Source organism: Pelophylax lessonae (assembly GCF_965119305.1).
Source record: "Pelophylax lessonae genome assembly, chromosome: 6".
Classification (NCBI taxonomy): Eukaryota; Metazoa; Chordata; class Amphibia; order Anura; family Ranidae; genus Pelophylax; species Pelophylax lessonae.
This window is the reverse complement of record NC_138773.1, coordinates 234,167,877-234,186,336: the sequence shown is the minus strand read 5'-3', so window position 1 is coordinate 234,186,336 and position 18,460 is coordinate 234,167,877. Positions and strand designations below refer to the sequence as shown.

Here is an 18,460-nt window from a genome sequence, read left to right as displayed (position 1 = left end):
GTTTAGAATTCCACAGATGACAAGCTTATACTTCCTTCCTCAAACGTGAGTGCTAGATTGATTCATCACTACCAAACTTCTGTTTCCAATACTCCACACTCTTATAGAGGCGCCCTCTGCTTTTTTTCTGGGCCTATATGTACGGCAGCCGGTCCGACAGAAGACAGTCATTTGGCTGGCTTCTGTTGAAGGGACATGACTGAAAAAAAATTCTGATCAGCCCCCAATAAGCACTCTTAGCCACTGACAGAGTGCTAACCGGAGTGTTCTGGCGAGGGGGCAGTTCCCCTGTCAGAACACAATAGCACAGCAGGGGAGATTGCTGTACTAACGTCGGATAGTTAGTACAGTGGCCCCTCCTGAGCGGTCTTTTTTTTGTTCAGCCCTGCTGGGTTAAATGACAAAAAAAAAAGAAAAACTAGCAGTGTGTACAAGGCCTAAAGCCTTCTTACAGCAAAAGCTATTCACGTCTCATTCCATCACATGTTCCAAAAATAAGGAGATTATTCCTTATGTCAGGACAGTGGTCAGAGCCATGCAAATGAAGGCTTTATGTCCCACTGGCCAGAAGCACATCCAGAACTACAGCTAAAGCCTAATATTCAACAACCATTGCTTTCAAACTGCTGCTTCACGCCTCCTGGCCTTCATGGAGTAGGGCTTGGGAAAAGAAGCCTGGAACAAGCACATGCAGTTTGGAATAAAGAACTCTATAATTTCATATATTTGCTCTATACACCAGTGGTTCTGGGTGTGCATCTGGCTGTTTGGAACATAAAGACATGATCTCAACGGTTCGCCCACTGTCTGGAAATAAAGAATAATCCTCCTATTTTTGGAATATGCAATGAAACGATTCACGTGAACATCTCCTGTTTTAAGAATGTTCTACTCCTTAACCACTTCCATACCGCAGTACATCATTCGACATCATGGGCTTTGAGTGGGGATATCTGAATGATGCCGGCAGCTACAAGCATCATTCAGATATTGTTTCAGCCGGCAATTCCCTGCACCGTAAGAACAATCATAGCAGCTGTTTGGCCACTTGATTGTTCTTACAGGCGGCAAAGGGTGGGGACATCCCTTTCCACCGCCCTCTGGTGCATCTACTGGCTTGCTCGTGCGATCGACGAGCCAGGGAAGAAGGAATCCACCGGCGGCAGACATTTACCATAGAGAATACCGAGGACCAGATGGTCCCTGGCAGCCTCTATGACTCTGAGGCCCGGCCACGACGTTAGGACGTCACATCTGGCCTGGCAGTTGTAAATAGTGCCGTGATCGCTTTTTCTTTTGATCTCAGGCTTTCCAGCCTGGGGGGAGGTTTAAGGTCTAAATTACCCCAGATTTCTCCATAAAGAGGACCTGTCATGCCCTCTTCCTATTACAAAGCATGTTTACGGTTTACATTCCTTGTAATAGGAATAAAAGTAGTTAAAAAGAAAAAAAAAAAAAAAAAAATGTATGGAAAGTGTAAAAAAATAAAAAATTGAAAGTGCCACCGTCCGAGTGCTCACACGCAGAAGCAAATGCATACGTACGTCGCACCCACATATGAAAAGACGTTCAATCCATCCATGTGAGGCGTTGTTGCGAACATTACAGCGAGACCAACATTTCTGGCCCAAGACCTCTTCTGTAACTCTAAACAGTTAACCTGTAAATTTTAAAGTGTTGTCTATGGAGATATTTAAGTACCGAAGTTTGGCGCCATTCCTCGAATGTGCGCAGTTTAAGGCCCCTTTCACACTTGTGCGACTTGTCATGCGATTTGGGACTGCAAAATCGCATGACCAGTCGTTCTCCATAATTTCCAATGAACCCCATTCATATTTGTGCGTCTACTTCAAAGTAGTCCCTGCACTACTTTTGGCATGATTTTGATGCGTTTTGAGTAAAAGACATTATAAGCCCAGTCAAACTCGCTTTAAAATCGTGGCAAAAAGTTGCGTCAAAATCAATTTGAAGTCGCACAAGTGTGAAAGGGGCCTTAAAGTGAGACATGTTAGGTTTCAATTTACTCAGGTAACATCTTTCACATTTAAGAAAAAAAATTGGGATAACTTTAGGGTTTTGATTTATTTTTAATTCAATGTTTTCCAAAAAAAAAAAAAAACGTTTGAAAAATTGCTGCGCAAATACCGTGTGACATAAGAAGTTTCAATGACTGCCATTTTATTCCCTAGGGTCTTTGCTAAAAAAATAAATAAAAAAACATTATATGTTTGGGGGTTCACTTCGGAGTCATTTTCTTGCAAAAAAAAATGATTTTTTTCCATGTAGTAGCGGAGTGCCAGAATTGGCTCGGTATGGAAGTGGTTAAAAAAAGTTATTCTACCCAAAATGTCTATTTCAGTTTTTGGTCATATCTGTAATGCAATTTGGGATGATGAAAGGAAGAATCTAATTGGCTGCCAAGGAGAACAGTTGTCTCAACAGATACTTTAACCCCATAGTTTCTATGATTTATATATATATATATATATATATATATATATATATATATATATATATATATATATATATATATATATATGCCATGTCTAAGTAAACAGAACCTAAATGTATATACATATCAAAGAGATACGGATGCCAATTATTAAAGTGGTTGTAAAGGCAGAAGGTTTTTTTTTTTTATCAATGCATTAAGATAAAATGCCTTCTGTGTTTCAGCAGCCCCCCTAATACTTACCTGAGGTCCCTCTAGCTTCAGGGATGTTGTAGAAATGTCTTAGCTGTCCGGGACTCCCCTCCTCATTGGCCGAGACAGCAGCACAGCACTATTGGCGCCTGCTGCTGTCAAAGTCAGCCAGCCAATGAGAAAAGAAAGGGGGTGGGGCGGGACTGACCTGCAGCTCCGTGTCTGAATGGACACACAAAGCTGTGACTCGACTCAGGTGCCCCCATAGCAAGCTGCTTGATGTGGGGGCACCCAGCAGGAGGGAGGGGACAGGAGCACTGAAGAGGGACCCGATAAGAAGAGGATTCGGGCAGCTCTGTGCAAAACCGACTGCAACAGAGCAGGTAAGTATGAAAGGTTTGTTATTTTTAATTTAAAAAAATATGAGACTTTACAATTAGGGATGCACCGAAATGAAATTCTTGGCCGAAGCCGAAGAATAATGAAATGCTTGGCTGAAGGCCGAATACCAAACGCGGTGTTTCGCATTTTTTCCATTTATTTTGCCAATTTTTTCACCATTACAATAATTAAATGGTAAAAATTAGCTTTTTACCATTTTGTGTTGCTTTTCAGATAAATAAATCAAATAACAAAAATACAATTTCAAAATATTCTGTAAATGGTAGCGGTGGCCAGCGAACCTCTCCATGTGGTCACTATGCAGCTGCTCAGGCACTGGACCCAGAAGACTGCGGTGATCAGTGGAGGAGGGGCATTTCCAGCTTCCCCAGGGATCTGTCAGGTAAGTACACTGTGCCAGTCTGGACCAATACAAATCATACCCACATGTCGGCTTCAATGTTATTTATTCCTAACCGGAGTGTACTAGTATTACACACAGCGATCACTGTACACATGGAGCACACAGGGCAGGGGCGTAACTACAGGGGTTGCAATCGCTACCGGGCCCCATGCTCCAGGGGGCCCGGTAGCAAACCAGTGGGTGAACTTCCAGGATCGCAAAGGTCACACTTGCGACTGGACCCTGGCATTGCACCACTGTGGGGAGGCCCCAAGATTGCAGGAAGTGGGCCCACAAGATTGCAGGAAGGGGGCCCACTGCAGAACTTGTGAAAGAATCCTGCTGCGGGACCATAATAAAAGGCCATGCAACGAGTGTAAAGAGCCCCAGGATTAGTGGGAAGAGCCCTGGGCTTGAAGGTAAGGGCCCCGGCCAGGGGTCTGGGGGGCCCTTCATGGTTTCTTGCATCAGGGCCCTGAAGGTTCTAGTTACGCCTCTGACACAGGGGCTCATACACAGTATCTGTGCTCCCTCGTCCTCCCACAACACATGCGCACACTGCATGCTCCGCTCTTCTCCAGCAGCTCTCTCTGCTCCTGGGGACTCAGCTCAGCTGGGAGATGCCGAACCAGCAGCGTCCTTCCAACCTCCTTCCCCCCGCATCCATCTCTCTATCACTCTCAAGCTACAAACACAACTTCCGCCCAAACAGAAAGGATTTCTTCAGGAAACATCGCGAGACTTGAGCCGTCCTCTGTTGTGTATAGAAGAGAGCAACCGGAAGTGACGAGGATATGTGGAGAAGTTTAACTGCCTGGTAAAGCCTGAGGTGTGCACTGTCCTCCTAGTGGTAAAAAGAAATCATTTACTACAGAACTTCATTGTTCGGCAAAATTTATTCGGCCTATTTACTTATTCGGCCGAACACCGAAAGTGCTTTTTTGGCTATTTTCGGCCGAATAATTTCGGTTGCCGAACATTCGGTGCATCCCTATTTACAATCACTTTAACTTTGATGCCTCACTCCAGTGATTACATCCATCAATAAGCGTTGCAATAATTCATTTTACTTTTTATATACGTTAACTGGTTAAAGCTAGGCGCCCTAAATGGTTTTTGTTGCAATAGTCAGGCAGATACAGAAAAATGTTCCTGCATCTGATCAGGCAGAAAATGGCTCACCGCGTCCTATGATGTGTAATATAAAAGAGCTGTCATAGCAGACCTGCTGAAAAAAAATGCTAATTGCCTACCAACCCATTCCAATAATTGCAATGCTTTCCTTGAATCCCTAACATGAAACAAGCATGCAGCCAGGGAAGACAACACAAATCTGTGTACCTGTTCAGTCAATGACTGACAAACAACTGAAGCCACAAGGTCAGCATGACAGCCAGGCAATGATAGGGCAGAGTGCAGCCCATGTCCTCCTGGGCACAGGTTTCTGTCATCAGCAACATTGGAAATTCCATGACACCTGCCTGTATCCCAGAGATCACAATGACATTATTTATCCTTATTTTTATTCATTTTCCAGCATAAAAAACATAAGACTCGCAGAACTAGAATATAAAATGTAAGGCTACAGAAAATAAAAGCTCAATCACATGAAAACAGAGAACCATACTTTACTAAAAATGAGCGTCTCCACTTGTGCTGTAATCTTATATCATATTATATTGTCCTTTGAGGTCACGGTCTTTTTTTTTTTTTGATGATGATTGCGCTCTAAACATGAATTAAAGTGACATTAAAGGTTCATTAAAAGAAAATAAACCAGTCATACTTACCTGCTCTGTGTAGTGGTTTTGCACAGAGCAGCCCCAATCCTTTTTGGGTCCCCCACCAGTGCTCCTCTTCAGCCAGTGCCCCCAATAGGAAGCTGCTTCCTGATGGGGCACTGGTGCATGCTCACTCCCAAGCCCTACTCTATGCGTCCAAAAAACACAGAGCTGTGGCTCAGCCCCACCCCCTGCTCTATCCTCATTGGCTCACTGGCTGTGATTGACAGTAGCAGGAGCCTATGGCTGCAGCTGCTGTCTTAGCCAATGAGGAATGAGAGACCCGGGAAAAGCTTAGCTCTTTTGCACATCACTGGATCAAGAGGGGGCTCAGGTTAGTATTAGGGGGGGGGGGGGAGCTTCTGCACACACAAAAAAAAAACCTTCAGCCTTTAAAACCACAAGTACTCCATCATCGATTAAATATATATATTCCAAATAGGTTAACATAATTCAGATATGAACCTTCATACAGGTTTGATTTCTAGATTGCCAATCCCACGTATAGACTCTTAACCACATCCCAACCAGCCGCCGCCTACATACAGCAGCAGATCGGCAGGTTCCCGCGAATCGCCGTACCTGTACGACGGTCAGCAGGAGTAATCCTGGTGGTGCGTGCGCCCACTCGCCAGCGGGGAAGCCGACCCACAGGGCCGGCGGCCACGATTGCTGCCTGGGCACTCGCGACCGCTCCCCGTGAAGAGAGAACAGCGGTCTGCTGTTGTAAACACAGCCGACCATTTTTCTCACAGGAATCAATGCAGACCTCCTGTGTTCCTCCTATTTAGGAACACAGGTCTCTGTATTGATTTCACAAGCCCCCCCCTCCCCCCCCCACAGTTAAAAAACACCCCCTAGGCTCACATTTAACCCTTTGATCGCCCCTAGGTTAATCCATTCCCTGCCAGCATCATTACAGTAACAGTGCATATTTTTAGTAACGATTACTGTAGTAATGTCACTGGTCCCCCCAAAAGTGTCATTTAGGGGTCCGATCTGTCTGCCACAATGTTGCAGTCCCACTATAAATCGCTGCCATTACTAAAAAAAAAAAAGACAAATCTTTCCCCTAGTTTGTAGATTTGATTGGTTTTGTGCAAACCAAATACGCTTATACCAAAAATATGTAGCAGAATACAAATTGGCCTAAAATGATGATTTGTAAATTTTTTTGGGGGGGAATGTTATATAGCAGAAAGAGAAAAATATTGTTTTATTTTTCTTCAGAAATGTCGCTCTTTTTTGTTTATAGCGCAAGAAAGAAAAAAAAAATAAATTGTACAGGTGATCAAATACCACCAATAGAAAACTATGTGTGGGAAAAAAAAGGACATCAATTTTATTTGGGTACAGCGTCGTACGACCGCGCAATTGTCTGTTGAAATAATGCAGTGCCGAATTGCAAAAAATGGCCTGGTCATTAAGAGGGAAAATCTCCAGTCCAGAAGTGGTTAAACTGTAAGAACCATTCATTGGTCAGCAGGAATAGTATGGTGTGCACCCAGCCAGGGGGTCAGACCTTCTCCAACTTGTCCGGCAACCACATTCCTCGTGTGTGAATTTATAAAGTGGAAGTTTTTCTGTTAAGTCATTTCCAACCATTAAGTGTGGGAGGTTCAGAGGATTACCTGGTAATAGCCATTATTTTCTTCACATAAAAGGCAAATAAATTGTTTAATGCAGTTAGTCATATCGGAGACCTCAAAATGATATAAATAAACACCAAATCAGGATGTAAAGATTGGGTACAGCTAGGAGACTAGCAATGATGTTTGTTATTGGACCGAAAGGATCATATGATCACCAATCATGTGAATAAATGTACCCAGAGAGGTGTTAAGTACAGTGACATACTCATTCAACATGAAGCACAACATATACCAGTCTACAGCCAGCCTGAGAACAAAATACAGAGCAGTGACAATCTCAGGACTGGATGGACAGAAATACAAACCGTTTCTGATATATGTATTTTATGAGTGTATAAGGGCCCAATCGCAGCACTGGGCATTCTGCTCTGTACAATGTGTGCAAATTAAAATTGTCACAAAATGAGGTTTAATTCATCCTTAAGTACTGCAATGTGTTGTGTTGTGGTACGACACGTGCGCAGGGTCGTCTTGTCTTTTATATTAATTGGACCCTGGGCAGATATTTTCTTGGGCCCTCCACAATTCACTTATTACCTATTTGCAGGCAGTGCGGGCTCAAGGGGCAGCTGCTTTGCTCCCCACAACAATGACTGGGCCCAGGGCAGCTGCCCCTTTTGCACTGTGTTAAAGACGGCCCTGCACGTGCGGTAAACATGCAGCCTGTTCTACTATTACTGGTGTGACCAACAATAGGGCACTCAGAAAATGACTCTTTATGCGTTGTGTATTGCTGCCAGACAACATGGTGTGAATAAGTCTTAGGGCTCATTTAGAGGGCAGCACACCACAGGAGCGATATCACACGGGAGATCCGCAGAAAGTGAGGGACTGATGATCAGCTCTGGATGTAAACTGTCTGTGTACAAGAACTATCATCAGTCCCTAACTGCAGGTATTGTCCCCATGTGTCATTGGATGTGTACAGCCACATTCGCCGTCAGCCTGTCATTGCTTTGTACAGGCTTCCTGGCCACAGCTATTCACATACACAAAACTGCAGGACACCATGTGTGTGGAGTTTTCATGTTCTGCTTACGTTGGTTTCCTCCTACACTCCAAAGACATATTTGTAATTGGCTCCGGTCTATATTACCCCAGTATGTGTACAGATGTGAGATATGGGCCTTAGATTGTAAGCTTCTTAGGCAGAGACTAATATGAATGTAGAGTACGTAAAGCCCTGATTAAAGCATCAGCACTATTTAAATACCTGTAATAAATCAGTAAATAATAATTCCAGCTTTAAAAATCTGATCATTGCTACAGAAATCTGCTGTGTGCCCCAATCACCTCTGTGACTGCCCCCCAAATAACGACCATATTTCTTCATCCAGGAGTCACACAGTACAGCGGCCTGTACAAAGCAATGACAGGCTGTAAGAGTCTACATCCAGGGGTGTACATACTTCTGTACCTGTGCACACTTGGATGATGGTAAATCTGAATGCCAGGCACTTGGCCTAAGGGCTCAATAATACACAGGCACAGTGTGAAGTACATTTCTTTTCCTTTTTTTTTAAACAAAGCAGGCATACTTTTGTGTCCAGGGGTGACAGGAATTGGGTGCAGCGGCCTGTACAATGCAATGACAGGCTTTACCTGTACACTGGTAGACAGAAATCTGTGTGTATACATATGTACAGGGACAGTCTACATCCAGGGGTGACAGGAGTTGGGTGCAGCGGCCTGTACAAAGCAATGACAGGCTTTACCTGTACACTGGTAGACAGAAATCTGTGTGTATACATATGTACAGGGACAGTCTACATCCAGGGGTGACAGGAGTTGGGTACAGCAGCCTGTACAAAGCAATGACAGGCTTTACCTGTACACTAGTAGACAGAAATCTGTGTATACATATGTACAGGGACAGTCTACATCCAGGGGTGACAGGAGTTGGGTGTAGCGGCCTGTACAATGCAATGACAGGCTTTACCTGTACACTGGTAGACAGAAATCTGTGTATACATATGTACAGGGACAGTCTACATCCAGGGGTGACAGGAGTTGGGTACAGCGGCCTGTACAATGCAATGACAGGCTTTACCTGTACACTGGTAGACAGAAATCTGTGTGTATACATATGTACAGGGACAGTCTACATCCAGGGGTGACAGGAGTTGGGTGCAGCGGCCTGTACAATGCAATGACAGGCTTTACCTGTACACTGGTGGACACAAATCTGTATGTATACATATGTACAATGACAGTCTACATCCAGGGGTGACAGAGTTGGGTGCAGCGGCCTGTACAAAGCAATGACAGGCTTTGTCTGTACACTGGTAGACAGAAATCTGTGTATACATATGTACAGGGACAGTCTACATCCAGGGGTGACAGGAGTTGGGTGCAGCGGCCTGTACAAAGCAATGACAGGCTTTACCTGTACACTGGTAGACAGAAATCTGTGTATACATATGTACAGGGACAGTCTACATCCAGGGGTGACAGGAGTTGGGTGCAGCGGCCTGTACAATGCAATGACAGGCTTTACCTGTACACTGGTAGACAGAAATCTGTGTATACATATGTACAGGGACAGTCTACATCCAGGGGTGACAGGAGTTGGGTACAGCGGCCTGTACAATGCAATGACAGGCTTTACCTGTACACTGGTAGACAGAAATCTGTGTGTATACATATGTACAGGGACAGTCTACATCCAGGGGTGACACAAGATTTGTGTTTACCAGTGTAGACACAGCCTGTCATTGCTTTGTACAGGCCACTGTACCCAGCCCCTGTCACTCCTGGACACAGAAATATGCTGGCATTTTACAATGCACGTCCTGCTGTGCCTGTCCGGTAATGCGCCCTTAAAGAGGAGCTCCAGCCACCTAAGGAAAAAAAAAAATGTAGCTGCTGACTTTAAAAAAACAGCCACTGACCTATCCCACAGTCCAGCATTGCACTCAGCCCAGCCGTCTTTATCCTCAGCAGTGCCGGAATCTGCACTATGGACACCTGGCAGTGACAGCCTGGGGCTTCATAGCCGGGTGCCCACTGCGCATGCGCGAGTCGCGCAGGGCATCCTGGATTGGTGGATGCAGTCTTCTGGGACCTGTCAGTAGGGGGGTGGAGGAGAACTTCTGTTCCCGAGCGCCTCGGCGCCTGGAACGGAAGTGGGAGCAGATACATGTCAAAACTGAGTATAGGGTATTGGGTCTGTTCCCCTCCACCCCTCAAAAGTGTCATGTGTGCAAGAGGAGCAGGGGAAGAGTCCTTAAACCTCCCTCTGAGTGGATTTCCACCTTAAAGTGATATTAAAGGCAAGTTTCTTGCATAGAAAAAAAAAACTAAACAAACATGTTATACTTACCTGCTCTGTGCATTGGTTTTGCACAGAGCAGCTCCAATCCTCCTCCTCTGGCTCACTTGCTGGCACTCCTGGCCCCTCCCTCTTGGCAAATGCCCCCAGAGAGAACAACTTCCTGCGGGGGCACCCATGCAGAGCTGCAGCTCTGTGTGTCTATTCACACAGCTTGGTCCTAACCCAACTCTACTCGCTACGATTGACAGCAGTGGGAGAAAATGGCTCCCGCTGCTGTCCCAGCCAATGAGGAGGGAGAGGGTCCCTAGAGAACTGAGGCTATCATGTACATCACGGGATCGCGACAGGGCTCAGGTAAGTACTAAGGAGGGCTGCTGCACACAGGTCTTTTATGCATGAAGGAAAAAACCTTGAGCCTTTATAACCACCTTAAGCAAGCCATAGACTATGCAATTTTTTTCCCGTCAACCATAGGTTGAAGGAAAGAAAATTACCTGCTTTCCCCATCAACACAGTCAGTGCTGATGGGGGAATCCCTCCCGCTGCGTTATTGTAATATGAATGCAGAAGGTTTTTCCCCTGTCAGAATACAATGATCAATGCTGCCGGCTCTAGCCGGAGGCAGTGATTGTACAAAAAGAAACTGACAGGCTGGGTGTACCTAAATCCTTCAATAGTACAAGCAGCCTGCCCATAGATATTGGTCCGGTTCCTGAAGAAACGGATGAATTTTGATCTATCTTTGGGCTGGCTCAGGCTGTGTGCCGGACATTCAGCTTTACCATCACCCACCAGGGATGGATGTACACCTCCGGGCTCAGATATCATCCATCCATCGCTGAACATGTTTACCAGACACCTCCTTTCATTGATTTGTAGAATCTTATGTAGGCAGCGCCCGTCACCCCCAGGTGCACACATTTCTTTTACAATATATGTCCCTGAATGATTGAACCCCAAGGCCCCAATTACACCAGCATGTGATCACACTTGCCATGCCTTTAACTCTTAGCAGCATCCCAAATGCAGCTAGCAGGCACGCATTTTGTTGGGGTGGATTAAAAAAAAAAAAAAAACGCAGGACCTTTGGGGCATTTGTTGCGCATAGGGGAGCCTGTTCAAGTGAATGGTGAGCCGGGCCCTCTGATCCCTCCTGTATTGAATTGTATTGTCTGCTGGCGCTATATAAATCCTGTATATTAAAATGGGATGCCCTATGCGCATTGCGTGAAAATGCACGAGAGGGAAACCGCATTCCCAGTACACCTGGTGTGAATGGGACCCTTCCTGGTTGGATGAAGTTCAGATTTCCCATCATCCCCTGCAGCCTCCTGTCATCACTGACACTTCTATAGGAGTCCTAGCACTATATCATTACAGGGAGATGACAGGTACACTTGGTGCCCCATGTATGACAGCAATCACCGGGCAGGAGAATGGACAAACCCCCGGAGCCCTCATCTCCATATGTGATCGGGGGTTCCGCTGTGTAGCAGATCAGGGCCCCCGGTAATCAGTATGCGGGGCCCCGGTGGGCAGCGAGCGGGGATCCGGTAATCGGTATGCAGTAAATCTGGGACCCGGCGATCGGTGTGTCGGTATTCAGTAAAATCGGGGATCCGGTGATTGTGGGCTGCGATCTGGGACCCGGCGATCAGTGGGCAGCGAGCGATGACCCGGTGGGCAGCGAGCGGGGACCCGGTGATCGGTATGCAGTAAATCAGGGATCCGGTGATCGGTGGGCTGCGATTGGGGATCCAGTGATCGGTGGGCAGCGAGCGGGGACCCAGTGATCGGTGTGTCGTTATGCAGTAAATCAGGGATCCGGTGATCGGTGGGCTGCGATTGGGGATCCAGTGATCGGTGGGCAGCGAGCGGGGACCCAGTGATCGGTGTGTCGTTATGCAGTAAATCGGGGATCCAGTGATCGGTGGGCAGCGAGCGGCGATTTGGTGATTGGTGGGCAGTGAGCGGCGATCCGATAATCGGTGGGCAGCGAGCGGGGACTCAGTGATCGGTGTGTTGTTATGCAGTGAATCGGGGATCCGGTGATTGGTGGGCAGCGAACGGCGATTTGGTGATTGGTGGGCAGCGATCCGGTGATCGGTGGGCAGTGAGCGGCAATCCGGTAATCGGTGGGCAGCGAGCGGGGACCCAGTGATCGGTGTGTTGTTATGCAGTGAATCGGGGATCTGGTGATCGTCGGGCAGCGAGTGGGGACCTGGTGATCGGTGGGGGATCCGGTGATCGGTGTGCAGTACATCGGGGATCCAGTGATCGGTGTGCAGTACATCGGGGATCCAGTGATAGGTGGGCAGCTAGCGGGGACCTGGTGATCGGTGTGCAGTAAATCGGTGTGCAGTGATTGGAGTGCAGTAAATCGGGGATATGGTGATCGGTGTGCAGTGATTTATACAATCATGGAGGATTTCCTCCTCCTCCTCCCTGCAGCTGGTCTCCTCATCCTGCACCGCCCTGTGTGTCCCTTCCACCACCCCGGGATGTCCGGGCTCCTCTCTCCGGGAGTCCCCTCCCTCTCTCCACCCCCGGTGTCATGGATCCCGGTTCAGGCCCCGCACCCCCCTCCCTCCCCCCGGCTCCCCGGTTTTACCTTCTTGATGTTGTAGAGCCGGGTGAGCATGCCGACTCCCCGGTCATTGAGGATGGTGAGTTTCTCGGCCAGCTTCTGCTGACTGGGCTGCAGCACGGAGCGCGACATGCTGCCCGTCCTCCAATACAGGAGCCGGCGGCGGCCTCACCGGGAGGAGAAGGGCTCTGAGGCGATACGGCTGAGATCCCGGGCGGCCCGGGAGAAGGGAAAGGGGGGGGGGTTTGTTGTGGTAGGGAAAGGGGGGGGGACCGCTCATACAGCTCCCATGCTCCGCAGTTTACCGCGATGACACGCCTGCCTAGAACCGCCGACAGCCCCTCCCTTCCTGCCGAGATGTGGGATCGTCCACCGCCAGCACCGCCCCTCTCCCTTTCCCGAGGGATCCGGGAGATGCGCGTCCTCGCCCGTGCTCCGTGCTGTGAACGCGGAATGCCGTGGTGACATCACCGATTCGCTGCGGCGTCTTGATTGGCTGTGGAAGCCGCGGGCAGAGCTAGGTGAAGGCAGGACAGGTGTGGGCAGAGCTTCGTGTACAGTGGAGTGCTCAGTCCACGGGCCCACTAATCTCAGTGTGAGTCTTCCAGGGGTAGTGTGTGTGTATGAGATCAGTGCAAGGGATAGTGTTTGTGTGTGAGATCAGTGCCAGGGGTAGTGTGTGTGTGTGTGATCAGTGCCAGGGGTAGTGTGTGTGTGTGTGTGATCAGTGCCAGGGGTAGTGTGTGTGTGATCAGTGCCAGGGGTAGTGTGTGTGATATCAGTGCTAGGGGTAGTGTGTATGTGTGATCAGTGCCAGGGGTAGTGTGTGTGTGTGATCAGTGCCAGGGGTAGTGTGTGTGTGTGATATCAGTGCTAGGGGTAGTGTGTATGTGTGATCAGTGCCAGGGGTAGGGTGTGTGATCAGTGCCAGGGGTAGTGTGTGTTTATGAGATCAGTGCAAGGGATAGTGTTTGTGTGTGAGATCAGTGCCAGGGGTAGTGTGTGTGATATCAGTGCTAGGGGTAGTGTGTATGTGAGATCAGTGCCAGGGGTAGGGTGTGTGATCAGTGCCAGGGGTAGTGTGTGTGTGTGTGATATCAGTGCTAGGGGTAGTGTGTGTGTGTGTGTGATCAGTGCCAGGGGTAGTGTGTATGTGAGATCAGTGCCAGGGGTAGTGTGTGTGATATCAGTGCTAGGGGTAGTGTGTATGAGATCAGTGCCATGGGTAATGTGTGTGATATCAGTGCCAGGGGTAGTGTGTGTGAGATCAGTGCCAGGGATAGTGTGTGTGTATGAGATCAGTGCCATGGGTAATGTGTGTATGAGATCAGTGCCATGGGTAATGTGTGTGTAAGATCAGTGCAAGGGATAGTGTGTGTGTGAGATCAGTGCAAGGGATAGTGTGTGTGATATCAGTGCCAGGGGTAATGTGTGTGTGAGATCAGTGCAAGAGATAGTGTGTGTGAGATCAGTGCAAGGGATAGTTTGTGTGAGATCAGTGCCAGGGGTAGTGTGTGTGAGATCAGTGCCAGGGGTAGGGTGTGTGATATCAGTGCCAGGGGTAATGTGTGTGTGAGATCAGTGCCAGGTATAGTGTGTGTGTATGAGATGAGTGCCATGGGTAATGTGTGTGTGAGATCAGTGCCAGGGATAGTGTGTGTGTATGAGATGAGTGCCATGGGTAATGTGTGTATGAGATCAGTGCCATGGGTAATGTGTGTGTAAGATCAGTGCAAGGGATAGTGTGTGTGTGAGATCAGTGCAAGGGATAGTGTGTGTGATATCAGTGCCAGGGGTAGTGTGTGTGAGATCAGTGCCAGGTATAGTGTGTGTGTGTATGAGATCAGTGCAAGGGATAGTGTGTGTGTGTGTGTGTGTGTGTGAGAGAGATCAGTGCCAGGGGTAATGTGTGTGTGTGAGATCAGTGCAAGGGGTAATGTGTGTGTGAGATCAGTGCAAGGGGTAATGTGTGTGTGAGATCAGTGCCAGGTATAGTGTGTTTGTGTGTATGAGATCAGTGCCAGGGGTAATGTGTGTGTGAGTGTGTGTATGAGATCAGTGCAAGGGATAGTGTGTGTGTATGAGATCAGTGCAAGGGATAGTGTTTGTGTGTGAGATCAGTGCCAGGGGTAGTGTGTGTGTGTGTGTGATCAGTGCCAGGGGTAGTGTGTATGTGAGATCAGTGCCAGGGGTAGTGTGTGTGATATCAGTGCTAGGGGTAGTGTGTGTGTGTGTGATCAGTGCCAGGGGTAGTGTGTATGTGAGATCAGTGCCAGGGGTAGTGTGTGTGATATCAGTGCTAGGGGTAGTGTGTATGAGATCAGTGCCATGGGTAATGTGTGTGATATCAGTGCCAGGGGTAGTGTGTGTGAGATCAGTGCCAGGGATAGTGTGTGTGTATGAGATCAGTGCCATGGGTAATGTGTGTATGAGATCAGTGCCATGGGTAATGTGTGTGTAAGATCAGTGCAAGGGATAGTGTGTGTGTGAGATCAGTGCAAGGGATAGTGTGTGTGATATCAGTGCCAGGGGTAATGTGTGTGTGAGATCAGTGCAAGAGATAGTGTGTGTGAGATCAGTGCAAGGGATAGTGTGTGTGAGATCAGTGCCAGGGGTAGTGTGTGTGAGATCAGTGCCAGGGGTAGGGTGTGTGATATCAGTGCCAGGGGTAATGTGTGTGTGAGATCAGTGCCAGGTATAGTGTGTGTGTATGAGATGAGTGCCATGGGTAATGTGTGTGTGAGATCAGTGCCAGGGATAGTGTGTGTGTATGAGATGAGTGCCATGGGTAATGTGTGTATGAGATCAGTGCCATGGGTAATGTGTGTGTAAGATCAGTGCAAGGGATAGTGTGTGTGTGAGATCAGTGCAAGGGATAGTGTGTGTGATATCAGTGCCAGGGGTAGTGTGTGTGAGATCAGTGCCAGGTATAGTGTGTGTGTGTATGAGATCAGTGCAAGGGATAGTGTGTGTGTGTGTGTGTGTGTGTGTGTGTGTGTGTGTGTGTGAGAGAGATCAGTGCCAGGGGTAATGTGTGTGTGTGAGATCAGTGCAAGGGGTAATGTGTGTGTGAGATCAGTGCAAGGGGTAATGTGTGTGTGAGATCAGTGCCAGGTATAGTGTGTTTGTGTGTATGAGATCAGTGCCAGGGGTAATGTATGTGTGTGTGTGTATGAGATCAGTGCAAGGCGTAATGTGTGTGTGAGTGTGTGTATGAGATCAGTGCAAGGGATAGTGTGTGTGTATGAGATCAGTGCAAGGGATAGTGTTTGTGTGTGAGATCAGTGCCAGGGGTAGTGTGTGTGTGTGTGTGATCAGTGCCAGGGGTAGTGTGTATGTGAGATCAGTGCCAGGGGTAGTGTGTGTGATATCAGTGCTAGGGGTAGTGTGTATGTGAGATCAGTGCCAGGGGTAGGGTGTGTGATCAGTGCCAGGGGTAGTGTGTGTGTGTGTGATCAGTGCCAGGGGTAGTGTGTATGTGAGATCAGTGCCAGGGGTAGTGTGTGTGTGTGTGATCAGTGCCAGGGGTAGTGTGTATGTGAGATCAGTGCCAGGGGTAGTGTGTGTGATATCAGTGCTAGGGGTAGTGTGTATGAGATCAGTGCCATGGGTAATGTGTGTGATATCAGTGCCAGGGGTAGTGTGTGTGAGATCAGTGCCAGGGATAGTGTGTGTGTATGAGATCAGTGCCATGGGTAATGTGTGTATGAGATCAGTGCCATGGGTAATGTGTGTGTAAGATCAGTGCAAGGGATAGTGTGTGTGTGAGATCAGTGCAAGGGATAGTGTGTGTGATATCAGTGCCAGGGGTAATGTGTGTGTGAGATCAGTGCAAGAGATAGTGTGTGTGAGATCAGTGCAAGGGATAGTGTGTGTGATATCAGTGCCAGGGGTAGTGTGTGTGAGATCAGTGCCAGGGGTAGGGTGTGTGATATCAGTGCCAGGGGTAATGTGTGTGTGAGATCAGTGCCAGGTATAGTGTGTGTGTATGAGATGAGTGCCATGGGTAATGTGTGTGTGAGATCAGTGCCAGGGATAGTGTGTGTGTATGAGATGAGTGCCATGGGTAATGTGTGTATGAGATCAGTGCCATGGGTAATGTGTGTGTAAGATCAGTGCAAGGGATAGTGTGTGTGTGAGATCAGTGCAAGGGATAGTGTGTGTGATATCAGTGCCAGGGGTAGTGTGTGTGAGATCAGTGCCAGGTATAGTGTGTGTGTGTGTATGAGATCAGTGCAAGGGATAGTGTGTGTGTGTGTGTGTGTGTGTGTGTGTGTGTGTGAGAGAGATCAGTGCCAGGGGTAATGTGTGTGTGTGAGATCAGTGCAAGGGGTAATGTGTGTGTGAGATCAGTGCCAGGTATAGTGTGTGTGTGTGTGTATGAGATCAGTGCCAGGGGTAATGTATGTGTGTGTGTATGAGATCAGTGCAAGGCGTAATGTGTGTGTGAGTGTGTGTATGAGATCAGTGCAAGGGATAGTGTGTGTGTATGAGATCAGTGCAAGGGATAGTGTTTGTGTGTGAGATCAGTGCCAGGGGTAGTGTGTGTGTATGAGATCAGTGCAAGGGATAGTGTTTGTGTGTGAGATCAGTGCCAGGGGTAGTGTGTGTGTGTGGGATCAGTGCCAGGGGTAGTGTGTATGTGAGATCAGTGCCAGGGGTAGTGTGTGTGATATCAGTGCTAGGGGTAGTGTGTATGTGAGATCAGTGCCAGGGGTAGGGTGTGTGATCAGTGCCAGGGGTAGTGTGTGTGTGTGTGATATCAGTGCTAGGGGTAGTGTGTGTGTGTGTGATCAGTGCCAGGGGTAGTGTGTATGTGAGATCAGTGCCAGGGGTAGTGTGTGTGTGTGTGATCAGTGCCAGGGGTAGTGTGTATGTGAGATCAGTGCCAGGGGTAGTGTGTGTGATATCAGTGCTAGGGGTAGTGTGTATGAGATCAGTGCCATGGGTAATGTGTGTGATATCAGTGCCAGGGGTAGTGTGTGTGAGATCAGTGCCAGGGATAGTGTGTGTATGAGATCAGTGCCATGGGTAATGTGTGTATGAGATCAGTGCCATGGGTAATGTGTGTGTAAGATCAGTGCAAGGGATAGTGTGTGTGATATCAGTGCCAGGGGTAATGTGTGTGTGAGATCAGTGCAAGAGATAGTGTGTGTGAGATCAGTGCAAGGGATAGTGTGTGTGATATCAGTGCCAGGGGTAGTGTGTGTGAGATCAGTGCCAGGGGTAGGGTGTGTGATATCAGTGCCAGGGGTAATGTGTGTGTGAGATCAGTGCCAGGTATAGTGTGTGTGTATGAGATGAGTGCCATGGGTAATGTGTGTGTGAGATCAGTGCCAGGGATAGTGTGTGTGTATGAGATGAGTGCCATGGGTAATGTGTGTATGAGATCAGTGCCAGGGATAGTGTGTGTGTATGAGATGAGTGCCATGGGTAATGTGTGTGTAAGATCAGTGCAAGGGATAGTGTGTGTGTGAGATCAGTGCAAGGGATAGTGTGTGTGATATCAGTGCCAGGGGTAGTGTGTGTGAGATCAGTGCCAGGTATAGTGTGTGTGTGTATGAGATCAGTGCAAGGGATAGTGTGTGTGTGTGTGTGTGTGAGAGAGAGATCAGTGCCAGGGGTAATGTGTGTGTGTGAGATCAGTGCAAGGGGTAATGTGTGTGTGAGATCAGTGCAAGGGGTAATGTGTGTGTGAGATCAGTGCCAGGTATAGTGTGTGTGTGTGTGTGTATGAG

At 47.9% G+C, this 18,460-nt stretch overlaps 1 protein-coding gene across 4 annotated transcripts in view; it reads right to left on the bottom strand.

Moving 5' to 3' along the window:
* NCKAP1 (NCK associated protein 1) overlaps positions 1-13,141 on the bottom strand; it is a 248,857-nt gene extending 235,716 nt beyond the window's left edge. For all 4 annotated transcript variants that reach the window (XM_082260288.1, XM_082260289.1, XM_082260290.1 and 1 more), the window contains exon 1: positions 12,747-13,141. In XM_082260288.1, coding sequence (XP_082116414.1) covers positions 12,747-12,854 — 108 coding nt within the window. In that variant the 5' untranslated portion in view covers positions 12,855-13,141. The remainder of the gene's footprint in view (positions 1-12,746) is intronic.
* Between the last annotated feature and the right edge of the window lie 5,319 nt (positions 13,142-18,460).